Source organism: Callithrix jacchus, chromosome 2, assembly GCF_049354715.1.
Source record: "Callithrix jacchus isolate 240 chromosome 2, calJac240_pri, whole genome shotgun sequence".
NCBI lineage: Eukaryota > Metazoa > Chordata > Mammalia > Primates > Cebidae > Callithrix > Callithrix jacchus.
The window spans coordinates 131,993,746-132,020,406 of record NC_133503.1 but is presented as its reverse complement, the minus strand read 5'-3'; the positions used below and the strand labels follow the sequence as shown (position 1 = coordinate 132,020,406).

Below are 26,661 nucleotides of genomic sequence, written 5' to 3'. Positions count from 1 at the left end.
CCCTGTTTCTAATCCTTATCTCTTATTCATTTTTCAATGCAGTTTGGTTTTTGCCTTCACTGGTATCCTCAGATTGTTCATGCCAGTAGCCCTCATGACCACTCTGCTTTGCCTGAGGACACTTTTCAGCCTTTAGTCTTACTAGACATCTTTTCATCTTCTGACACTGTTAGCCATCCCCTTCTTCTCCCCTTGGCCTTCATTACAACCTGATTTGTAATTAAACATCTCCCTGTTTCTTTAGTTAAATGCTTGATCTCTGTCGTCTATAAACTTCGTGATGGCAGGGCCATATCTGTCTTGTTCACCACTGCTCTTTCAGTGCCTGGCCTATAGTGAGTATTCAACAAACATGTGTAGACTAATGAATACTAAGGAAAGCAATTACTCATGGAACTTAAAATATAGGAAAGGCATAAGGAGATGTTATGTAGACTGTGCTTGGTTGGTGGCAGACTTGGGAAAAGCAGGTCTTGTGATTTTTAGCCCAGTAGCTTTTGTATCACCCCACCACCTCTGCACTTCATGGCATGCTAATATTTCCAAAATCTTTTCCTGTAGAAAATACAACTAAATAATGTGTTACCCTTTTATCATTCATAATGCAGCTTTCCATACATGTTACGAATTTTTCTCACACCTTCATTTGTTGGAGGCTTCATTCCTCAATGTGGCAGTGATGGGTGGTGGGGCCTAGTGTGAGGCATCTCAGTCATGGCCTTTCTCATTAATGTCTTTCTCTTAAGAATGGGTTAACTATTGCAGGATTTCAGCCCCCTTTTCTCTTCTGCAAGCATGCCCTCTCACCAATTCTGCTTTTCTGCCATGCTATGATGCAGCATGAGGCCCTCACCCTATGCAACCACCAGGTCTCGAACTTTATAGCCTCCAGAACCATGAGCTAAAATAAACCTCTTTCCTTTGTAAATTACCCAGACCAGGCATTGTGTTATAGCAACAGAAAACAAACTAAATACACTATTCTAATTCATTAATGACAGCAGCATAAATAAAATAGGGTGATATTTATATTTTTATATGCAGATTCATCAGAAGAAGGATATAATTAATTTGATTTTTCGTTCTCTGCTTTCCTGGGACTTCGGCTAAAGAATGCTATTTGTGTAGCCAAAACTTTCTTCCTTTCAAAACTGCTGTGTTTCCTAATATCAACCTTTCCTTTTGTTCAATTAAAATATGCACAAAACCCTGTCAGTAAAATTCCAGAATCTCGTCTGTCTGCTATTTAATGTCCCACTTGGTACACTTTAAAATGTTTTTTCTGTCATTCTTCCTTATAAGTAGAAAAGAAGAAAGACACAGGTTTGTTAGGATGTGAACATTAGCAACATAACACCACCCATAAATGTTTTGATAATGTGTTGACTATAAACTGTTTTTGCAGTTCCAAATAGCTTTCTTCAAGGGAAGAAAGTGCCTATCATTCATCATCACATTCTTGAGACTGATTTTCTGAGTTGTAGACACAGACTTCTGCACATCACCAGAGTGTTTTCAAGTATGCTAGCTGTTTGCTGTTCATGGCCGACATTAATCCTGGACCCATTCCTTTGAGGCCTCTCTCCATGTATGTTCCACCTTTTAAGTCAAGGTCCTCACCCAAGAACTGGCCACCAAGCCATCAGGAGCTGAGAGCTTTGGGAACTGGTCTTTCATTCTCTGTTTCTCTCTGTGTCTCCCTCCTTATCGGGAGCTCTCATTGCCCTCTTGGCCTTATGGCTTCTATTTCTATCTATCTTTTCAGCTTCAGCTTTTAGTATGAATCAGTTTTTCCTATGATGTTTCACAATCCAAATTCCCATGGAAGAAATCTGGTTAACCCAGCTCATCTTTTCATGGACAAGTTGTGTTGAAGGTCATAGTCAGTGGACAAATTGGCTGGTGCCAAACCTGATGACTGGCTGGGTATGAGTGGGGGTGCTGGGTAACCTACAAAACCTAATAGCACCTAACATACAACAAAAGAGAGAACGAGGGCAACTTCTTAAGGATATCGGGGTAAACTTCTTTTATACTCTGGGTAAGATTCCTGTAAAATTTTAACATTCATCTGAATGGTCTATTTTTTACTTTCATCATTGTTTCTTGATATTATAGTATCCAAAAAAGAGTCTAAACCTATTTCACAGAGGAGGAGCCGAGAGATGGCATGTAACTATCCTAAGGTCATGGGGTTATAGAATGGTGGAGAATAAGAAGCAGATATCCCAATTCCCAGCCAAAAAAGCAAGGTATTCCAAATTCCTAGCACTAACATGAACTGGACTAGAGAGCCTAGATAATGTTTCCAATGATTAGAAAATTTGTTTATTATCAAAGGGATTTCTTTCTTTTCTCATCTAAGAGGATATGCCAAAGAAAAATTAACCTGTGAAAAGTTCTAATATGTAACTACTGTTATAAAACATTTAAAATGTAAATTTGGCACCTTTTCAAAACATACAAGTTAAGAAATCATTTTAAATGTTATTCAGATTATGCATAAGAATCTTATGCTTCACATTTGGTTTTTTTTAATGCTTAGGAAAAGTTCTATAAATGTATAACAAGTGTATGTGTGTATATATTAATTATAAATGATAAACCACCCTTTCCAAAACATTGATTCATTCAGTCAACTACATCCAAATTATTTCAAAAAGTATATCAAAGAATTATTTCAAAATGGATTTGTTTTCTTGCTGTACCTAGTGCTAAGGACAATCTGTCAGCTCTGAAGCTTGTGTTTGACCTGCTTCATCAAATGCTTTGTGAAATGATATTCAGAATGGCACCATGTGATGTCAACTTGCATTAATCCTTTCCCAAAGAGAGGTGTTCAGTATTCAAATTGTGTTTGTACTGGCACAATCTATTTATGTTTCAGCTTCATTTCTAAAAGTTTACAAGTACTGCTTCCTTTAGAAGACTCTGTTCTTTCTTGCAATTTCTCTTCTAAAACAACCTTTAAAAGGACAATAATAATGTCCTATAAAGCTTCTTTCAGGGAAGTCATTAAGAAAATGATAAATATTTCAGAGAATTGAATTAAAATGTTGGCTATATGTCATTGTTAAATTTTACTATTTTCATCACAGATATGAAAAATTAAAATGATCATTTATTCATCTAAGGAAAGATTTCTCAGTGAAGTAAATCCATCAATAATATTTTATATGTTTTTATGTAAAAGATAATTTATTAATTTGTTTTTGGCTATCAAGAACCACATGCATTTGTTACTAAAATTATAAAATGTCCTTTAACTCAGTTGTAGTAATGATCATATGTATTAGCAAACACCTAAATGTTTTGCCGATTGGGTAATGTGGGGTAATTAAAAAAATTCATTTCAAATTTCTTCATTTAAAAGAACAATATAAATCATTTATCTATTATTCTGTCTTGCTTAGAAAACACTTAACAGAAAGGTATCTTTAAGATTCTAAATCTAGACTTTGATGATTTTGAAATAAATTCCTGTTTTCCTCATTTCCCCTGGAAACCAATTATAATAATTTCAAAGACAGTCATTAGCAACTCAAATTCAGTTGACAGCTAAAGGTGTTTTTTTAAGTTTTGTCCTTTCCACCTTTTTTCTGAAGCCGGTTTCTGGTTGGTTCAGTCAATACCAAAGGCTCTTGTATGATGACTGCTGGGTAATTTTTGCCTAATAGTTCAACTTCCACTTGTTGTCCCACTTCACTTAGTTCTATCGGGACATATGCGAAAGCCAGACTCTTCTGGATGCTGTAGCTATAGCTTCCAGATGTTGTGTTGCCAACCACCTGGAAAACAAGACCCAACAGTCCTCAGCATCTCGGTCACAGCTCTGTGCTCCTCATCTCTGGGTGGAAAAAAAACTAGAATACAGATTCAACTTGCAAAATAGAAGTTTTATGAAATGCTGTCTGGTGAGACAACAACAGAGACACAGAAGGAAAACATCACATTTTGAGAAGATTAATGAAAGTTTACAAATTATGAAAAGTAATTCTCAAGGTACACACCTGTATTACTCTGAAATTTCTCTTTTTAAAAATAGTCATATTTAGTTTAGGCCAGGAGTGGTGGCTCATGCCTGTAATCCTAGCACTTGGGGAGGCCGAGGTGGTTGGATCATTTGAGGTCAGGAGTTCAAGACCAGCCTGGCCAAAATGTTGAAACCCCATCTCTACTAAAATACAAAAATTAGTTGGGCTTAGTGGTGTGTGCCTGTAATCCCAGCTACTCAGGAGGCTGAGGCAGAAGAAACGCTTGAACCCCGGAGGCAGAGACTGCAGAGAGCCGAGATCTGGCCACTGCACTCCAGCCTGGGTGACAGAGTGAGACTGTCTCAAAAAAAAAAGTCTATATAACAAGCTTGATTAAAAGATAAGGTTACTGGAAATCAGGTCTAAAGAAAAGAAATAAAAAGAAGGAAAAGCAGAAAATACAGAAAACTGTCATCAAAACATTACATGGAACAAAATAAAAGGAAGACAACAAAAGAAAAACATGATAGATAGCCCTGCTCAAAATGGCTTCTCCTGGCCACACAATGTTGCACTAATCCTTACAGTCCTGCTGCCTGGCACAATGGATTGCTCATAGCCGGAGCTCAAGACTGGTGATCATTCAGCTGCCTCAGCAAAGAGCACGCTACAATTAACAATCTTACTACAGCACTTTGCAGTATTTTAGATGCTAACGTATTCATGACTTTAATTGCAGACTCCTATCTCTGTAGTCCCAATTCTCTCTTTGAAACCCCATACGATTTCTAAACTTATTGTGAAAACTGATTGATTGAAAATAAAAACAACAAATGTGAATACATTCATTAGTAAAAGCTTCTCTCTGGCTGATTATTAACTACCAAGGTATTATACATGCTTTAAAATTGTTTTTCTCCTTTAGATCATAGTTTAGTGATACAGGCAGGGATTAGGGTCAGAGAGATTAGAGTTTTAATCATTGCTTTTTTTTTCTGGCATGGAAGGAGATCACTGACAGTTCATGTTCATTGCTTTATATTATGAGAATTAGACAAAGAAGCAGAGACTAGAAAATCACTTTTGGAAGTTTCTAAATCACCAATTTGCAACAGAAATCGAGGCATAATATTTACGCTAACAAATACATTGGAAGAATTTTCACCTCAGCACATAACTTCAGGTGGATACTCCCAGATTTTCACTTAATCCATTACCCAGTGATGAACATTTTTTGTTTTCTTCCAAAGCCTTAGATGATTCTTCGGGTGAATGTATGTTGTTCTTCTCCACTTGTATGTTTCTGGCACAGTTATGTTTAAAGTGAGCTGGACCTACAGAATGCCCCCATACCAGCATGACACTATCACCATGATATTCTTCACATTTAAAATCTCCATGAAATGAAAATGCCCACCAGCTGCTGTTTTCACATCATCCTCACAATCCCGTAAGAAGATCTGTTTATCCTCATAATGTATTCTGTAGGCACAGATGTTGTGGGTGGTCCTAGCTATTTTCTTATTCTCATACAATTTGGAAAGAAACATTTTCACCTGTTTGGGACAAAATACTGAAGCCAAGTCTGCCTGCAAAGTACTTCTTTGGTCTGTAATGGGAATGCCCTGATCAATCAGAGATAATTCTATTTCTGTTTGATTTTCACTGATATCAAAATACAATGCTTTCACCAAACTTTCTGGCTGACCTGCAAAAATGAGATCATCTTCACATTCGACATCTTCCTCTTCAGTTTCCTTCTTTACATCTGAGCCTGGTTCTGTCATCTGAGATTTTTGTATTGGAACATCTCTTATTTTCTCCACTTACAGGTAAAGAATACTTTCACCCTCTTTTCTTTTTTATCAATCTGGCTAGTGGTTTGTCTATTTTGTTGATCTTTTCAAAAAACCAGCTCTTGGATTTATTGATTTTTTGAAGGGTTTTTCGTGTCTCTATCTCCTTCAGTTCTGCTCTGATCTTAGTTATTTCTTGTCTTCTGCTAGATTTTGAGTTTTTTTGATCTTGCTCCTCTAGCTCTTTCAATTTTGACGATAGGGTGTCAATTTTGGATCTCTCCATTCTCCTCATATGGGCACTTATTGCTATATATTTTCCTCTAGAGACTGCTTTAAATGTGTCCCAGAGATTCTGGCATGTTGTGTCTTCGTTCTCATTAGTTTTGAAGAACTTCTTTATTTCTGTCTTCATTTCATTGTTTATCCAGTCAACATTCAAGAGCCAGTTGTTCAGTTTCCATGAAGCTGTGCGGTTCTGGGTTGGTTTCCGAATTCTGAGTTCTAACTTGATTGCACTATGGTCTGAGAGACTGTTTGTTATGATTTCAGTTGTTTTGCATTTGCTGAGGAGTGCTTTACTTCCAATTATGTGGTCAATTTTAGAGTAGGTGTGATGTGGTGCTGAGAAGAATGTATATTCTGTGGATTTGGGGTGGAGAGTTCTGTAAATGTCTATCAGGTTTGCTTGTTCCAGGTCTGAGTTCAAGCCCTGGATATCCTTGTTGATTTTCTGTCTGGTTGATCTGTCTAATATTGACAGAGGAGTGTTTTAAGAGCCTACCACACAAAAAAATTCCAGGTCCAGATGGGTTCACAGCCGAATTCTACCAGACACACAAAGAAGATCTGGTACCATTCCTTCTGAAACTATTCCAAATAATCCAAAAAGAGGGAATCCTTCCCAAATCATTTTATGAGACCAATATCATCCTGATACCAAAACCTGGCACAGACCCAACAAGAAAAGAAAACTTCAGGCCAATATCCATGATGAACATAGATGCAAAAATCTTCAATAAAATATTGGCAAGCCGATTGCAACAGCAAATCAAAAACTTATCCATCATGATCAAGTAGGATTCATCCCAGGGATGCAAGGCTGATTCAACATATGCAAGTCTATAAATGTAATTTACCACATAAACAGAACCAAAAACAAAAACCACGATTATCTCAATTGACGCAGAGAAGGCATTCGACAAAATTCAACAGCGCTTTATGCTAAAAACCCTCAATAAACTCGGTATCGATGGAACGTATCTCAAAGTAATAAAAGCTATTTGCGACAAACAAACAGCCAATATCATACTGAACGGGCAAAAACTGGAAGCATTCCCTTTGAAATCTGGCACTAGACAAGGATGCCCTCTTTCACCACTCCTATTCAATATAGTACTGGAAGTTCTAGCCAGAGCAATCAGGCAAGAAAAAGAAATAAAGGGTATTCAAATAGGGAAGGAGGAAGCCAAATTGTCTCTATTTGCAGATGACATGATAGTATACCTAGAAGACCCCATCGCCTCAGCCCAAAAACTCCTGAAACTGATAAGCAACTTCAGTAAAGTCTCAGGATATAAAATCAATGTGCAAAAATCACAAGCATTCCTATACACCAATAACAGACTTAAAGAGAGCCAAATCAAGAACGAACTGCCATTCACAATTGCTACAAAAAGAATAAAATACCTAGGAATACAACTCACAAGGAACGTAAGGGACCTCTTCAAGGAAAACTACAAAACACTGCTCAATGAAATAAGAGAGGACACAAACAGATGGAGAAACATTTCATGTTCATGGTTAGGAAAAATTAATATCGTGAAAATGGTTATACTGCCCAAAGTAATTTACAGAATCAACGCTATCCCCATCAAGCTACCATTGACTTTCTTCACAGAACTGGAAAAAACCACCATGAACTTCATATGGAACCAAAAGAGAGCCCGCATAGCCAAGTCAATTCTAAGCAAAAAGAACACAGCGGGGGGCATCACACTACCGGATTTCAAACTATACTACAAGGCTATAGTAATCAAAACAGCATGGTACTGGTACCAAAACAGAGATATAGACCAATGGAACAAAACAGAGGCACCGGAGGCAACACAACATATCTACCACCATACAATCTTTGATAAACCTGACAAAAACAAGCAATGGGGAAAGGATTCCCTGTTTAATAAATGGTGTTGGGAAAACTGGCTAGCCATGTGCAGAAAGCAGAAACTGGACCCCTTCCTGATACCTTACACTAAAATTAACTCCAGATGGATTAAAGACTTAAACATAAGACCTGGCACCATAAAAACCCTAGAAGAAAATCTAGACAAAACCATCCAGGACATAGGAGTAGGCAAGGACTTCATGAACAAAACACCAAAAGCATTGGCAACAAAAGCCAAAATAGACAAATGGGACCTAATCAAACTCCACAGCTTCTGCACGGCAAAAGAAACAGTCGCTAGAGTGAATCGGCAACCAACAGAATGGGAAAACATTTTTGCAGTTTACCCATCTGACAAAGGGCTGATATCCAGAATTTACAAAGAACTCAAACAGATTTACAGGAAAAAAACAAACAAGCCCATTCAAAAATGGGCAAAGGATATGAACAGACACTTTACGAAAGAAGACATATATGAGGCCGACAATCATATGAAAAAATGCTCATCATCACTGGTCATCAGAGAGATGCAAATCAAAACCACATTGAGATACCATCTCACGCCAGTTAGAATGGCAATCATTAAAAATTCTGGAGACAACAGATGCTGGAGAGGATGTGGAGAAAAAGGAACACTTTTACACTGTTGGTGGGAGTGTAAATTAGTTGAACCATTGTGGAAGACAGTGTGGCGATTCCTCAAGGCCTTAGAAATAGAAATTCCATTTGACCCAGCAATCCCATTACTGGGTATATATCCAAAGGACTATAAATCGTTCTACTATAAGGACACATGCACACGAATGTACATTGCAGCACTGTTTACAATAGCAAAGACCTGGAACCAACCCAAATGCCCATCGATGATAGACTGGATTGGGAAAATGTGGCACATATACACCATGGAATATTATGCAGCAATCAGAAATGATGAGTTTGTGTCGGTTGTAGGGACATGGATGAATCTGGAGAACATCATTCTCAGCAAACTGACACAAGAACAGAAAATGGAATACCGCATATTCTCATTCATAGGAGGGTGATGAAAAATGAGAACACATGGACACAGGGAGGGGAGTACTAAACACTGGGGTCTATAGGGGGGAAAAGGGGGAGGGCCAGCGGGGAGGGGGGAGCTGGGGAGGGATAGCCTGGGGAAAAATGACAAATGTGGGTGAAGGGGAGAAAGGAAGCAAAACACACTGCCATGTGTGTACCTATGCAACTGTGTTGCACATTCTGCACATATACCCCAAAACCTAAAATGCAATTAAAAAAAAAAAAGAATACTTTCACCAATATTCTGTCATTTTCTCATTCAATATTTTTGGAGGAAAAGAAAGCTAGCCTGATCCCAGGGACACAAAGAGGGTACTTTCACTGAACCAAATGAGGTGACCACATATATATTTCCTCAAGGCTCTCCAATAAATGGAGAGTTCTTGTCCTTTAAGCCAATGAGCATCCAACTGATAGACAGGTACTCATTTGGTAGCATCACTTGCAAGCAAAGTGTCCATTTGGGGTCCTTTATATCATCGCTAAATCCAAAACAAAATATTTTGGCACAGTCATCAGTGACACACCATTCCTCACCACCAATGGCTGCCATTGCTTCAGTTTTCTCATTCTGCCTTTGGTCACTTTCTGCATCCTCCTCAGTCCTCAGTTATGTGGCCCTGGGAGCAGTCCTGTGGCTGTGCCTAATCATTGCTTTTTTTTTTTTTTTTTTTTTTTTTTGAGACAGAGTCTCGATCTGTTGCCCTGGCTTGAGTGCAGAGGCACAATCTTGACTCACTGTAACCTCTGCCTCCCGGGTTCAAGCAATTCTCCTGCCTCAGCCTCCTGAGTAGCTGGGACTACAGGTGCACACCACCACGCCCCAGTGATTTTTGTATTTTTAGTAGAGACGGGGTTTCACCATGTTGGCCGGGCTGATCTTGAACTCCTGACCTCAAGTGATTTGCCCACCTCAGCCTCCCAAAGTGCTGAGATTACAGATGTAAGCCACCACACCCAGCTTAATCATTGCTTTTTGAAAGACTTCCTTGGTAACCTTGGTTTCATTTTCCCATCTGTAAGAGAGAAATTTTGGTTTGGAGCCCTGGGGGAGTTAACCTGGTTTGCTTGAACATCTTCAGAAAACAGGAAGAGACCTGCGCTAGTCTCAGGGTGTGATCCCCTGATTCCCCTGATAGTGGGGTCAAAAGCCTGCAATCCCTCTTAGGAGACTACATGCACCATTTCCTCAGCCCTTCTCGTCTCCCAGCATCCCAGCAATGATTTCTCTTGCAGTCATTCTGCATTAGTAACCTAAAAAAATAGAGTCCTTATTTATGAGTGCTATTTTTAAAATTTGCTTTGCTTTCTGCTAGAATTTACTTTCGTTTCTACTTTAATTTCTCTCTAATCCAGGGGTTAGAAGCCCAGGGTATTTCAGAAGTCTGACCTTTCCTTTTACCTTATTACTGAATCTCCAGGGAAATGTTTTCCCTCACATAAATTTTAAGTTGTTCTACCGAAAACCTTTCAGGTTCAATTAGATCCATTCTGTCTTTTAGTTCAGCGAACTGTGAGAACAGCCTGTCCCCACCCTCTGCCTAGCATATTGTCATTCTTTGTTAAAACAAACATTGACCTTCTTTTTACCAGTGTGAATAATTCTCATTTATTTTTAGCCTTTTCTCATTCTTCTCTCAAATTATGAGAAGTCTCTAACTGATTTCCAGAAAATAACATGGCAAATGGCCTTTGAAGGAAGTTAACATAATTTATGTTTTATAATCTACTGTGTTTTTCTTTGACTGTCCCTGTGTGTTTTAGTTTACAAATAATAAAAAAGAAAACTTTCTAAGCTCTCCAAACCTCTCCACAAATCTCTTCTTCAAAACTTTTTTCCAAGCTAAGCATCTTTTACTAACTTAGCCACCCAATATAATGAAAGCCTTTCTCAGGACTATCTTTATGCCTTTTTTTTTTTTAATTAAACCTCATTTAAAGTTATAATTCCTTTCTCCAGCACTGCCCAGCTCCCAGCTGGACTTTCCCCAAGGCACTCATGACCGTCTGACAGGCAATATACTTTATTTATTTTGCCCATCATCTATCTCTCTCTCCCCTGGAATGTAAACTCCATGAGGTCAGTGTTTTGTTCACTGCTATATCCCCAGTGCCTACAATATCACTGGCATATAGTAGACACTAAAAAAAAAAAAAAAAAAAGTCAATAAATGAATACATTTGTACCCTATCTCCAGCACTGGAAACGCTTGCAAGAATAAAATACTAAATACAAAAAGCAACACAAGTCAAGACAAAGCCTGAAAATAAAAAGCAAAAATTATTTCATATCAATCCAGAGTAAAGAGGATCCAAGGAGGGCCTCTGAAAAAGGATCAAAAAGAAGACCATTGGCCGGGCGTGGTGGCTCACGCCTGTAATCCCAGCAGTTTGGGAGGCCGAGGCAGGTGGATCACGAGGTCAAGGGATGGAGACCATCCTGGTCAACATGGTGAAACCCCGTCTCTACTAAAAATACAAAAATTAGCTGGGCATGGTGGCGCGTGCCTGTAGTCCCAGCTACTCAGGAGGCTGAGGCAGGAGAATTGCCTGAACCCAGGAGGCAGAGGTTGCTGTGAGCCGAGATCACACCATTGCACTCCAGCCTGGGTAATAGGAGCAAAACTCCGTCTCAAAAGAAAAAAAAAAAAAAGAAGACCATCTGCATGATAAAATGATGACCCTACTAAGCATCAAAGGGCAGGCAAACTCATATTAGGAAATCCAAGAGATATAATCCTGTAACTGGATCAGCAGCTTTATAAGCAGATGGCAAGGAAAGATTAACAATATAGCATAAAATGCAGCATATGCATAGAGAAAAGAAAAAAGCTTTACAATCCTGAAAACCCAAGCTCTTTTGGGTTTTCAGGGTTTTAAAGCTAATGTTGGTATCATCATATTTAAGGTAGCTAAAAATCAGTTGACTGTGGAAGATGTGGGAATACAGAATATTATAGCATAATATCTCTTTCATTCCATGCTGAGTAAAACAGAAGGGTGGTGGAAGGGTAAGTGCAGACTGTGTTAAGAAGTACTGAGAAAACTGAATGGGAATAGAGTGAAAAATATAAAACAAAGGAAAGATGAGGTGGAGGGAAATGTAATGACAAGAAGATGTTACCTCATTTAATGGCTTCACTTTACAGATGAGAAAACTGAGGCCCAGAGATCAGCTGAGGATCAGGTTAAATAGTTAATTCATGGCAGAGCTGGCTATAAGTAGAAGGCATGTGAATTGTGGGCAAATATGAATTGGAGAAAGAATATACATTAAGAAAAGACGGCTGGACGAGAGATACAGAACAGAAAGAGAAAGAAGAGATCCGGGAGAAAGGTAGGAACAGTTCAAACAGAAGGGCAAACTCAGTCCAATTTAGGAAGGAAGTGGAGGTTAGCCTATTCAGTCTGACAGAAAGGTGAAGGTGCTTGAGATCTGAGAAAAGTCAGTTGGCTTCACAGTCTCTAATAACATCCACCTGATATTCAGATGCACAAGCACTGTGGGCATAGAATTAAATTCTTAAGGCTGCGGGTGATGGCTCATACCTGTAATCCCAGCACTTTGGGAGGTCAAGGTGGTTGGATCACCTGAGGTCAGGAGTTCAAGACTAGCTGGCCAACATGGAAAAAACCCCGTCTCTACTAAAAATACAAAAATTAGCCGGGTGTGGTGGCATGCGCCTGTAGTCCCAGCTACTCTGGAGGCTGAGGCAGGAGAAACACTGGAATCCGGGAGGTGGAGGTTGCAGTGAGTCAGGATCGCGCCACTGCACTCCAGCCTGGGTGACAGAGTAAGACTCTGTCTCAAAAATAAAAAAACTAAATTCTTAAGAAACTACAAAAAATTTAAATTCTTAAGGGACATCAGCAGAGACAGAAAAGAGATCAAATTGAAGTGTTCCACATGCCTTAGAAGAAAGGGCCAGAAATTCAAAGTCAGAAACTACACCTGGGTCGGAAATCAGTTCTATCAATCACTAGCCATGTAACCTCAAGCAAGTTACTTAACCCCTCTGAGCCTCTCAAAGCCTCATCTTTAAAATGGAAATGCTCATACATAACTCACAGGCATGCTGTAAAGTTAAATGGGAGAGCACATGAAAAATATCTGGTATACAGTAAGAACTCAGTAGATGTTAGCTCAATGTCAAACTGACCCATGCTTTAGCCCCAAAGGCTGTGATTTGACACCACTGGCTTTCTTCACTTCTAGCACTCTGTGTGTTACTGATGAGATGGAGACAATGGAAACAAATATCAAGTAGGCTGTAGTGAATAAGAAAAAACCCGGGAACAGAAGCTTTGAGTCTTGGGTAATAACCAAGCTGACCCCATTCATTGTCAAACAGCTGTTTAGATGAGGTTTGAAGGCCCCATTCTCTCCCCCTGGTCTAAGCTGTGTGTCCCACACATGCCTGTTAACACCAGGCAAAACACACCCACACCCAGTTTGAACCAAACTGGGTTTTACAAACAGTAATAAAAAATGGAGAAAATAACTGAATGAAGAAAGCTTGGGAGAAAAAATGGAGAAAATAAAGTCCCGTTGATAAGTTATCTGACTAACCCTGGTTTTACTGAATACAAAGAGAAAGAATGAAAAGTAACATTCCAAAATGAGAAAGCAATTTTACTCTTCCTGAAGAACCAAATGGTTTCCACTTTTCACTTTACTTTCTAAGGTTCTACCCTCTATTGGTATAGATGCTTTCATTTGGATTTTTTCCCCGCTAATATGCTAATTGTCTCCTTCTGAAAGATCCATAAAAGCTAAATCAGAACGCCAAATTTGTTATAAAATCCATCTTTTACATTTACGCACATGGATGTGGTGAGCAAATAGATCATTCTACTCTCTAAATCATACCCTCCTCATTGTCCGGTGTATTTCAAGTCTTTGGGTTTATTTTCTTTAAACCGAGTATATAGAATTTTATGTTTTCCATAAATGAGCAGCATTTCATTTTCCTTTCAGTTAATTGCATTCTGATTTTTTAATGTCAGCCCAGAAATCAAAAGTCATCCCTCCAATAAATAATTAATAGCAAAAGGGTTTAAGAGGAAACAGGAAGAAGGGGAGTTTCTGTTGCAGAAGATGCCACGGCCCCTGGCAGTGAGGTCCTCAGCACTCACCTTGCCATTGTACCAGATGCTTTCATTTCCCTCTGGATCAACATCATCCGTTGCCAAGGTGAGGCACACCAGTCTTCGTTTCAGCCCCTTGGCTTTAATCTGTTTCAGTGCTTGCTTTCCTATGAAATCTGCTGGCTGCAGGAATCCAAGATAATGATGATGAATGAATGCTCAGGAACTGTGACAAGGTTAGAGATGCAAGCATTTAAATTTGTCTTTGCTATTTTCTCGCCAATTACACATTAAATAAAAATACAGATTGGATCAAATGTCTAGACAAATATTTCTTAGTCCTCAAATGACAGTATCAGCCACCTATTCCTTCAGAATATGTTAGACTCAACGGTAATAACTTGTGATGACAATTTACCAGAGCCACCTAGGCAGAAAAACATAAGGCATGTTGCAATGGTGGATTATGAAAGTGACCCTTGTGTCTAATAGGTCTGGACAGTGGTATGGGCTGTCAGTAAGCAATGTGCAACTCAATTTCTACCGATAGGAAGTCTTTTACAAGAAGAAAATTCACTTTTTTGAAACATGATGCTAAAATAACCCCAAAATGCACTATTTTTTTTCTCTTCAGAATAAGGTCCCTGGAATGTGTTTACCTATTGTGTTTCATTCATTAGCTCATTCTGGAAACATTTATTGAGCCCCTACTATGTGTGAGGCATAATGCTAGGCCCCGTGTGGGTAAGAAAATGAGTTAGACACAGACATTTTAATCAAAGAATTTATTCTTCAATACTGTGCTTTTCAACCTGCTTTTTTCCTTCTTCCATGCAACACATAACAGATGACATTCCTATTCCTAATACACTCCCATGGGCACACTCAGGGTTACTCCCAGTGCAATCAATGCAAGGGAATGAGAGTGACATTGTTATAGGGATAACCTTGAATTCATTCTTATGTGTTAAATTTAAAAAGTAGGAATCAGGCAAACTGGAAGACTTCACACTTACTGGTAATACACCTTAATATACCCTACCTGTGAACAGGACACACAAATGAGCAATGACTCCTCAGTGGAGACACTTAGCTAATAAGGGAGATAGAATTCTACTCAACCAAATGCCAGGAGACACATGGTAAGTGTGATAAAGGCAGCGGTGAAGAGAGAGCACTGAGAGAGAGCACCCTGGAGGGAAGGCTGACATCCGTGGGAGGTTAGGGTGAGACTTCTACATACTCTGCCTAGACAAGCATCTCTTATGTGAGGGAAAGGAAATTTGTGATATATAAATCATATCTATGGTGAATGAGATTTAATCAGAGATCACAATGTGGAAAACAAGATTCTCAAAACAGTTCCCACAGTCTACTCATTGAAAGCAAAGAAAAGAAACAACCAAAAACTTTTATTTATTCACTGGCAATGAAAAAAGAGAATATTTCATGCGAAAGATGTCCTCCACCACTAACATTTAGGATGTACACAGTTCTTTCTGCACATGAAACATTAAGGAGTGAGGGTAATAAATCCCCTTAACCTCCAGAGAAGCAGCAGCAAGTCCTCACACACCCTCACCTGAGACCCCTGCCCCCTGCCCCGCCCAGTCTATTCCTTTCCTAGTTTAGAGCCTCTAGGATGAACCACAATGAAATAAGATTTCTATGGACAATCCAACTTTAAATTGCTGATCTGCACGGGAAGTTAAAGAAAGTTTCCATCAGTCGAGGTTAAAATAATGTGCAAAATGAACATCCAATTCTCTCTCCTTCTCCAGGGTGATACAAATGATAAAAACCAACTATAGGCCGGGCGCGGTGGCTCACCCCTGTAATCCCAGCACTTTGGGAGGCCGAGGCAGGTGGATCACGAGGTCAAGAGATCGAGACCACCCTGGTCAACATGGTGAAACCCCGTCTCTACTAAAAATACAAAAAATTAGCTGGGCATGGTGGCGCGTGCCTGTAATCCTAGCTACTCAGGAGGCTGAGGCAGGAGAATTGCCTGAACCCAGGAGGCGGAGGTTGCGGTGAGCCGAGATCGCGCCATTGCACTCCAGCCTGGGTAACAAGAGCGAAACTCCGTCTCAAAACAAACAAACAAACAAACAAAAAAAACCAACTATAAAGCTTTATTACGAAGCCAGAGCATGAAAATTTAAAGAAGATTGGAACCCATGTTATTTAATATAGGACTAATGGGGGCAGGAGTCACAGGAAGAGCTTCATTCATTTGAATTCATATACAGGATAAATTCATGATAACGAAAGTCATAACAAACCAAAGTTCACTATAGTTGACCCTTGAACGACACCACTTTAAACTGCGGAGCTCCACTTGGATGTGGATTTTTTTCAACCAAACACAAATGGAAAATACAGTATTCATGGGATTTGAAACCCATGTATATGGAGGGGCTGACTTTTCGTATACATGGGTTGGTGGTTCTTGAGTATACTCATATTTTGGTATGTGTAGGGGTTCTGGAACCAACGCCCAAATACACAGAGGGATGACCGTGTATCTAAGAAAGAATTCTCTAACAGCAACAATTTTTTCTTTGCACTTTTAAAAAGGAGACTTGCAATCACAGAATAATGGTGACAAAGGATGTTTTTTAGAGTTCTTGTCTACATTGAAATCAGTAACTATACTGAAAAGTTTTAGGCCTTGTTGTGTGGAGAAGCCCTTAAACAATACTCAGTGACCATCATCATGCAGTGTGATTTGTGGAATGCCAGCAGATCTGAAATTATTTCCCCACCTACTGTCATGACACCTGAATCTTTACCCTTAGAGATTCATTTACCTCTTGAAGGTTTTTAATCTTCCTGAGTCCTCTATTAAATAATTTTCTTTCCATTATTTTTTCAAGTGTTGTTAAGCCCCTGCTGAATATCAGATACTGTGTTAGGCAGCGGGTATTCAGAGCTTCAGAGAACATGGTCTTGGGCCCAGTCCTGAAATTATTACATCTCAATGTTTTAACTTTGTGCAGGAAAAAAGAACAATTTGAGATTATTGGAAACATAGCAGAACATGACACATAATAGCATAACAATCCACAATATAAATTTTTGAAATATAACTCACAGTTGGTTCTGTGTGTTCTAGGGTGTAAAACTCAGAAAAGTTTTATAAATCTAAAACAAAGAATATCTAATGTGTGGAGGCAGAAATGCAAACAAACAGAAGCTGTGATACAGTTTGACCCAATTCCACCTGGGATGGGAGAGTGGGGATCAGGACAGCATTCTTTGAGTTTTGAAAGATGTGTAGGTTTCACAGCTGCTGTCTGTACAGCCTTTCCTCAAAGTGTATTTACATTATAGTTTGATCTACACAAAAATACCCCACAGATGCTGGGTTTGGAGCCTAAGAGCAGTACATCAACTCAGTCAAAGACAGGCAATGAACAAACTGGTTAAGGACCAAGATCTCAGGAGTCCTAGCCCTGTTCATTTAGCCTACTGTGAACAGCCTTAATGGAGCCACTTAAATCAATATCTGCCACACCACTGGAGGGGATGTGGTGGAAGCCAGCCATGACCAGCTGGAGGTGCTGGATGAGAGCTATCGGGGCAGAGCTAGGCAAGGGATGAGATACGGTAGAAAGGGAGACTAACTCTACCTTTGTCAAATTCACAATTTTACCAAAGGCTAAGAGGGAACATCAGGTATTAGTTAACCATGAGGGAAACAGGAAAGGTAGCAGGTGATCAGGCAAAAACTTTCTTTAGAAAAAAAATTGGAGTAAGTACATTCAGTTTTTTAAAATAAAATAGTAATAAGTAATATTTACAATTTCTTAGGCCCTTGCTATGTGTCACATACTAAAATGATGGCTTCGCACTCATGAGCTCATTTAATCCTCATGACAACCCTTTAAGATGGATATTTTGATCCCCAGCTTAAAGACTAAACCGAGGCTCAGTTACATGACAAGATAAACCTGTATCTTTAGATTTTATTCATATTTTTTTAAATGCCTATGCCTGGAGTCTGTCATTAGAAAGCACAGATGCTATAAATACTCTAAATAAAGAATGTTTCTTTTAATTTTTTTCTAGGTGGCCTGAACCTATTTTGAATGACATTTATTACAGAATAATATTTGTGTGCTATGTGAAAGTACTTGAAAACATTCTGAATGTTAATGCAGTTTGATATCTGTATTTGTATATTCCTAAATTAGGAGGTGGTCTTGTCATTAATTTCATCCTCAGACATGAAATAAAACATGTCTGATATGTTTTATTCTAACAAAAACAACAAAAATCTCATAGAAAGTAAGGAACACTTTTTGCTTTTCTTTTTTTTTTTTTGAGATGGAATCTCTCTTTGTCACCCAGGCTGGAGTGCAGTGGTCGCAATCTCAGCTCACTGCAGCCTCCGCCTCCTGGGTTCAAGCAATTCCCTGCCTTAGCTTCCTGAGAAGCTAGGACCAGGCACACACCACCATGCCCAGTTAATGTTTGTATTTTTGGTAGAGACGGGGTTTCACTATGTTGGCCAGGCTGGTCTCCAACTCCTGACCTCAGGTATTCTGTCCTGCTTGGCCTCCCAAAGTGCTGGGATTAAAAGCATGAGCCACCACACCCAACTGAACACTTACTTTCAGTAAGTGCTATAAGTACAGACAGGAGACAGCACCCACCCATTGGCACAATCCCCTGTCTCAAACTAACAAGGCTTCTGACTTAGGTAGATTTTTTAAAGTAAAGTGATAGCATTTCATTTTTATTTTACTTGGCTTTGCTCCTAAGATTATAGATTTTACTGTACTATATAATTATTAATTATAAATGAGAGAAAAATGTGTCTGAAGGTTAATGCTGTAATTAAAATCAGTGCTTTCAGGATAACCCAAGAATGGAAATATATTTCTTTAATAAGTCATTGCCAAATTAACTATATAAATAGCTATTAATATCTTTGAAAAATGTATAAATTTTGGAGCACTGAGACGATAGCCTAAAAATAGTCTTGGCTTGTGTTTTTAAAATTAATTAATTTTAAATAGCAATATGAGTCGTTAAAATAGCCACCTGTAATACATAGTAAATAGAACATTTATCTATATGAAAACATTAAGTATATTTTAAGTGAAAGAAAATTACTTATCTCTCATTAGCTCTATTAAAAGCACCATATAACCTAAAAGGACAGGTAAATCAGTATATTTTTGGTTGTATTCTTAAGGTAATAGAGAGCTCTCAGATATGTAGTTAAAGTCAAATTTGACAGCAGCAGTGGTAGACAGGGTCTGATATGAAGACTTAGGGTAGTGGGCTATAAGAGACTGGGAGAGATTATGAAAACACAGTCTTGGACCTTTTCTTTTTATCTATATAGAGTAAAAAACCCATCAGAAAATCCAAAGAAGTCATCAATTTTTTGACGGATTTTGTATCAATCAAAATCTACTCTTCTTTCAAAACTCAACTCAAGCAACTTCTCTAAACAATTGGTGATGATGGAATGCTGTCCCCAGCCCTACTCTGCCACTCCAGGTAGAACCAGGTCATGTTCTTCCTTGAGCCGCCACTGTCCATACCTTTATCATAGCTTCTGTTTGTTTGCATTTCTGCCTCCACGCGTTAGATATAATTTGTTTTAAATTTACAAAATTTTTGTGACTTTTACACCCTCATAGAAAGTTCTAAAGACATAAGGCAATCAGAATAACATCCTCTGTCTCAGTAAAGGTTCCCTGGAAATCAGCCACAGCCCTGGTTGTGAAATCAGTCTCCTGTGTCTTACAGGTGTGGAAGGGCTGCAGCGACTCTTTGAGACCTTACCCCATGGTTTCGGTCATCAGCTACTGTAAGTGGCAGAGTGGAGACAGAAATCCAGATAACAGGCTGCACCACTATCCCTCAATACTTTCCTGAAAAACTCATTTAGAATGGGCTTTGAATCATCATTTAAAACAATCTGGGTGGGAATCCCATTACAAAGCCTGTGGTCATCACTCACCTACAGTCTATGTCAATCTGAACTTTCTTCAGTCAGTTGCGTAGTACCCTGTGTACCTGTGCATGCCTCAGGAAACTCACAATAAAGCTGTAAACTAGATTCATTCATTTGGGGGGAATGAATTCACTTAACACCCCCCACTCCCATAATAGACAAATTAAAGCATTATTCATTTCATATTTACAGAATTAGAATCACAGGAGTGTTAAAGCAAGTAGAAAACTTAGTCCAAACTCATTTTTCACATGAGAAAATTAAAGCCGTACAAAATTATGGGTCTTGCCAGAAGTGACAAAGTGAGTTAGCACCAAACCTCAAACCCAGGCTTCTCAACTCTTGGTTCCTTTTCCACTATGCAGAGCTTCTTAACATTCCACATAAGTTTACAATAACCACAATTTCAACATCTCCTTGATAGCAAAACGTTAAATTATTAGTTTAGCAACTAAAGTTGCTTATTATTGGCTAGAAAATGAATACTCCCTGTATTCGTCTGCTCTTGCATTGCTCTAAAGAAATACCTGAGACTGGACAATATAAAGGAAAGACATTTAATTGGCTCACAGTTCTGCAGCCTGTACAGGAAGCATGATGCTAGCATCTGCTTGGCTTCTGGGGAGACCTTAGCAAGCAAAATTAGAATGATGGTAGAAGGCAAAGGGGCAGTAGCACTTCACATGGCCAAAGAAGGAGCAAGAGATTGAGCACAGAAAGGTGTTACATACTTTTATATGACCAGATCTTAGGAGAACTCATTCACTATTGTGAGGACAGCACCAAGGGGGATGGTGCTAAACCATTCATGAGAAATCTGTCCCCATGATCCAATCACCTCTCATCAGGCCCCACCTCCAACACTGGGGATTACAATTCAACATGAGATTTGGTGGGGAAACAGATACAAACTATAACAGGCCTTTGACCCCAAAATTTCACATCCTTTCATATTGCAAACTATAATCATGCCTTCCTAGAGTTCCCCAAAGTCTCAGCTCATTTCAGCATTAATTCAAATGTCCAGAGTCTAAAGTTCCACATGAGACAAGGCTAGTTCCTTCTGCCTATGAGAGGTAAAAACAAGTTACTTACCTCTAAGATCCAATGAGGATACAAGCACTGGGTAAACATTCCCATTCCAAAAAGGAAAAATTGGCCAAAAGAAAGGAGCTATAGGCCCCACAGAAGTCAGAAAGCCAGCAGAGAAGTCATTAAGTCCTAAGGCTCCCAAATAATCTCCTTTGACTCCATATCTCACAACCAGGGCACACTGGTGTTGAGAGGTGAGTTCCCAAAGCTTTGGGCAGTTATCCTTCTGTGGCTTTGCAGGGTTTAGCCCCTGCAGCTGTTTTCATGGGCTGGTGTTGAATGCCTGCAGGTTTTGTAGGCTGAGGATGCAAGCTGCTTGTGGGTTTACCATTCTAGGGTCTAGAGGATGGTGGTTCTCTTCTCACAGCTCCACTAGGCAGTGTCCCAGTGGGGACTCTGTGTGGGGGCTCTAACCCCACATTTCCCCTCTGCACTGCACTAGGTAGAGGTTCTCCATGAGGGCTCTACCCTTGCAGCAGGCTTCTGCTTGGAAACCCAGGCATTTCCATACATCCTCTGAAATTTAGGTGGAGGCTCCCAAGCCTCAACTCTTGCACTCTGTGCACCCACGGGCCTAATATCATGTGGAAGCTGCCAAGACTTATGGCTTGCACCCTCTGGAGCAGCAGCCCAAGCTTTACTAGGGCCCATTTGAGTCACAGCTAGAGCTGGAGCAGCTGGGATGCAGGGAGCAGTGTTCCAATGCTGTGCAGGGCAGTGGGGCCTGGGCCTGGGCCATGAAACATTCATTCCTCCTAGGCTTCTGGGCCTGTGATGGTAGGGGTTACTGTGAAGTTCTCTGAAATGCCTTTGAGACCTTTCCCCTATTGTTTTGGTGATCAGCACTCGGCTCCTTTTCACTTATGCAAATGTCTACAGCCTGCTTGAATTCCTCCCCAGAAAATGGGCTTTTCTTTTCTATCACATGACCAGGCTGCACATTTTCCAAACTTTTACACTCTGCTTCCCCTTTAAATATAAGTTCCAACTTCAGGTCATTTCTTTGCTCACACATATGAGCACTGGCCATCAGAAGTAGCCAGGTCACATCTTAATGGTTTCCTCCTTAGAAATTTCTTCCACTAGATACTCTAAATCATCAGTCTCTGTTTCAAAGATTCACAGATTCCTAGGGCAAGAGCACAATGCAGCCAAGTTCTTTGCTAAGACATAACAAAAGTGACCTTTATTCCCATTCCTAATAAGTTCCTCATTTCCATCAGACCTCCTCAGCTTGGCCATCTCTGTTCATATCACTACCAGCATTTAGATCACAATGATTCAACACATCTCTAGGGAGTTTCAAACCTTCCTTCATCTTCCTGTCTTCTTCTGAGCCCTCCATACCCTTCTAACCTCTGCCCATTACCTAGTTCCAAAGCTGCTTCCACATTTTCAGATATCTTTATAGTAAGATTCCATTCCTCTGTACCGTTTTCTATATTAGTTTGTTCTCTCACTACTATAAAGAAATGCCTGCGACTGAGTAATTTATAAAGAAAAGAGATTTAATTGGCTCACAGTTCCATAGACTGTACAGGAAGCATGATGTGGGCATCTGCTCAGCTTCTGGGGAAGCCTCAGGAAACTTATAATCATGGTGGAAGGCAAAGGGGGAACTAGCATGTCTTACATGGCAGGAGCAGGAGCAAGAGAGAGGAGGGAGGTGCTACATACTTTTAAACAACTAGATTTCATGAGAACTCACTCACTATTGTGAGGATAGCACCAAGGGCCATGGTGCTAAATCATTCATGAGAAGCCGCCCCCATGATCCAATCACCCCCCACCAGGCTCCATCTCCAACACTGGGGATTACAATTTGACATGAGATTTGGTGGGAACACAGATCCAAAGCATATCACTCACACATATAGGTTTTCATTCTTTGCCCTCAGCAATTTAAAAGAAACTACTCATATAGCATTTTCTAACCAAAATTACTAACTCAAAAGTTAAAATTCCTTCTCAAGTCTTTAACATTACTAGAAAAGGGACCTATATGCTTAAAAAAAAAAAAAAAAAAAAGAGGTGGGGGGAGATAAAATAGAAACCTGGGAAAATATCTAAAATATAGTTCCTAAGCCAGGCTAATAATCAGGTTACTTAGCATTCAAACCAAACTAGATTTTCAAAACTAAATCCCCTATTACATGTCTTTAATATCAAATCTTACTAGATTTGATATTAATGAGAACACTTATTTTTCAGTTTTTAAATCTAATGATTCAAAGGAAAAATGTGATATTGACCTGTGGCTTTGTCAGATTTATGTTTAATTGCTTTGGCCAACAACTTCAATATTGAGTTTTCATAATAGATTTCATCTCTCTAGAGTAGAGTGAAGAACAATTGCCCATTTGGTGTTTTAAGACTAGCACTTAAACCTAAATGCAAAATAAATAATAATCCAAGGAAATTTTAAAAACATGAAGAAATGAGGCCTCAATAGGGACCCAAGATCTTCCTTATTGGGATCTTAAAAAAAGAAGAAGGATTTCATATATAGTTGCTTTTCTCTAATTGACATATTTAGATTCAATTCAATAAGGAACAGAAAGGAACTAACACTTGGTGAGATACCAAATGCTCTTTATCTCATCGAATACTTATGACAAACTTATGGAGTGAACATTTTCTTCATTTTACAGATGAGAACACTGAAATGCTCATCGATTAAGCAATGCATCTAGTCAGAATCAGTAAATGGCAGAGTCACGATTCAAACCCTTCCACAAATATTTATGGAGCCCCTACTAGTGATCAGACACAGAGGTGAAGCTAAGGATTCTTGGCCTCTGTCCTCAGAGTATCCACAGTCTAGCTGAGGTGGTGGCCAGGCATATAAGGTGTGGTCAGCACCAGGGCAGAGGCAAGTGCAGAGTGCTATAGAAGATGGGTTCTCAATACTCACCTGCCTCAATGGCCACCTATATCTGAAGGGTCCAAAGCCATACTACCAGAGCCAAGCTCTACAAACCCACATGCTCACAGACACCTTCTGGCACTCTCTGCTTGGCCGCCCCAAGAGTCTTCCAAACCAACTCTTCCCTATTTCCCACCCACACCCCTCCACCTATGTTTTCTAGTTAATCAACAGTTCATTAACATCCTCCTCTCCATCCCTTCATATGTAGTCCCTCATGTGGTATCCATCCTTCCTTCTAAATAGCACTCATTGCTCTTTCTTCTCCATCCTGTGGCCACTGCTTTAGTTGAAGCCTTCATCTTCTCTCCACTGGATTTATTCAATAATTAGGAGAATGATCTCCCAGTCACCAGACGAACTCACTTTTAATCTGTTTCTTATCACAGGAGTGGCATTCCTTACTCAAAAGTCTTGGGTCGTTCCCCAGGTTCCCCAGGACACACTCCAAATTCCTTAGTTTGGCACATGAGACCCTTCATGATGCGGACCCAGGACTTCTCAAGTATCATCTTTTGACATTACTTTCAACAACAAAATATCTATTGGGCTTCTGCTATATGCCAGCCTGGGCTAGATGTTGGGGATAAAAATAATAAACAAAACATATGTTATATTGCCAGCACCTGTACTCAAGAAGCTTACATTCTGTTCAAAAGAAAAACAGGAAAAATAAACAAAATAATGACAAGATCTAAGCGCTATAAGAAAAATAGAGCTGCAAATTTTTTAAAATCCAATAAAATCCAATGATGTTTTTAAAAAATGATACATCATTACCAAGTAGGTTTTATCCTAAAAGAGAAAGGTTGGCATAATGTTAAAAATTAATAAATGTAATAAACCATATAACAACGTAAAACAACAAACAAAAAAAGATAATCTCAGTAGATGCAGAAAAAGCATTTGTTGAAATCCAACATCTACTCCTGATTTTTAAAAAAATGTTAACACTAGGAATAGAAGCAAATGTCTTCAACCTGGTAAAGAACTTCCAGGCAAGAATATAAGGCAAGAAAAAGAAATAAAAGATACCCAAATTAGAAAAGACAAAGAAAAGCTTCATTTTTATACAACATAATTATCCATGTAGAAAATCCAATGGAATCTACAAAAACGCTACTAGAACTACTAAGTGGACTGAGCAAAGTTCCAAAATATAAGATTAACATATAAGACCAATTGTATTTCTATATTTTGTCAACAAACAACTGAAAATTCAAATTAAAAATACCAGCTACAATAGCATCAAAACATGAAATACTTAAGGATAAACATGTTAAAAGATGTATAAGACTCTATACTGAAAAATATAAGACATTCCTGAGAGAAATTAAAGATGATCTGAATAAATGGAGAGATAGACCTTGTTTGTGAATTGGAAGACTTGAACTGACCTGTAGATAAAATACAATTCCAGTCAAATCTGGCACGGTTTTTGGTACACATTGGAAAGCTGATTCTAAAATTCATGAAATTCAAAGGACCTAGAATAACCAAAACAGCTTTAAAATGTATGTATCAAAGTTGTAGGGCTATCACAACCTTATTTGTGTAACAGTAATAAAGACAGGGTAGTATTAGAATTTGGAAAGACAAATATACAGAATATAACAGAGCCCAGAAATAGACCTACAAACACATGGACAATTGATAAAGATGTAAAGTTAATGAAATTCAGAATGTATAGTCTTTCAACAAATGGTGCTGAAAGCAATTGGTCATCCAAATACAAATACATATAACTTCAATCCATACCTCATGCCAGATACAAGATCAACTAAAAATGGACCATAGGCCTAAATGTAAAAAGTAAGATAACAAAACTTCTGGAAGAAAACACAGGAGAAAATCTTTATGACTTTGGGTTAGGCAAAGATTTCCTAGATATGGACCAAAAGCATGATCCATAAAAGAACAATTGATAAGAACTTTAAAATTCAAAACTTAAAAACTTCTCTTTGAAAGCCACCATTAGACAAATGAAAAGTTAAGACATCTTGGAAAAAAAAAGTTGCAAAGTATGTATCTGATAAAGAATACATAAAGCACTCAAAAAACTCAATTTTACAAAAACCCTAAAAATAGGTAAGAGATTTGACCAGATACTTCACAAAAAAAGAGAAATGGCAGATAGGCACATCAAAAAATATCCAACATCATTTGTCCTTAAGGAAATAAAACCATCATGAAACATCACTACATATCTCTTAGAATAAAGTTAAGACTGACCATGAAAATACGTGTCATGTATTTGACAAGGATGTAGAGGAGCTGGAACTCTCACATCCTGCTGGTAGGACTGTAAAATATAAAATGGCACACAGCTTGACAAGACAGTTTCTTACAAAGTTACCATACACTTGCAATTTTATTCAGTCATTTCACTCCTAGGAGTGAAAGCCTATGTTCATACTAATACTTGTACACAAACATTCATAGTACCACCTGACCTTTGAACAACACAGGCTTGAACTGCATGGGCCCCCTTATACGCGCATTTTTTTTCAACCAAGCAGATAAAAAATATGATGTTTGCCAGATGCAAACCCCAACTTTTTCTATAGGCAGTTTCCACAGAC

General features: G+C 38.9%; 1 protein-coding gene and 1 pseudogene across 2 annotated transcripts in view; both read right to left on the bottom strand.

Moving 5' to 3' along the window:
- Positions 1–3,170: 3,170 nt before the first annotated feature.
- Positions 3,171–26,661, bottom strand: part of DMGDH (dimethylglycine dehydrogenase) — a 92,707-nt gene continuing 69,216 nt past the window's right edge. For both annotated transcript variants that reach the window (XM_002744831.6, XM_008991902.5), the window contains 2 exons: positions 14,133–14,267; positions 3,171–3,788 (listed from right to left, as the gene is read on the bottom strand). In XM_002744831.6, the coding sequence (XP_002744877.3) occupies positions 3,573–3,788; positions 14,133–14,267 (351 nt within the window). In that variant the 3' untranslated portion in view covers positions 3,171–3,572. The remainder of the gene's footprint in view (positions 3,789–14,132; positions 14,268–26,661) is intronic.
- LOC144581436 (protein IMPACT pseudogene) lies at positions 5,106–5,877 on the bottom strand (annotated as a pseudogene).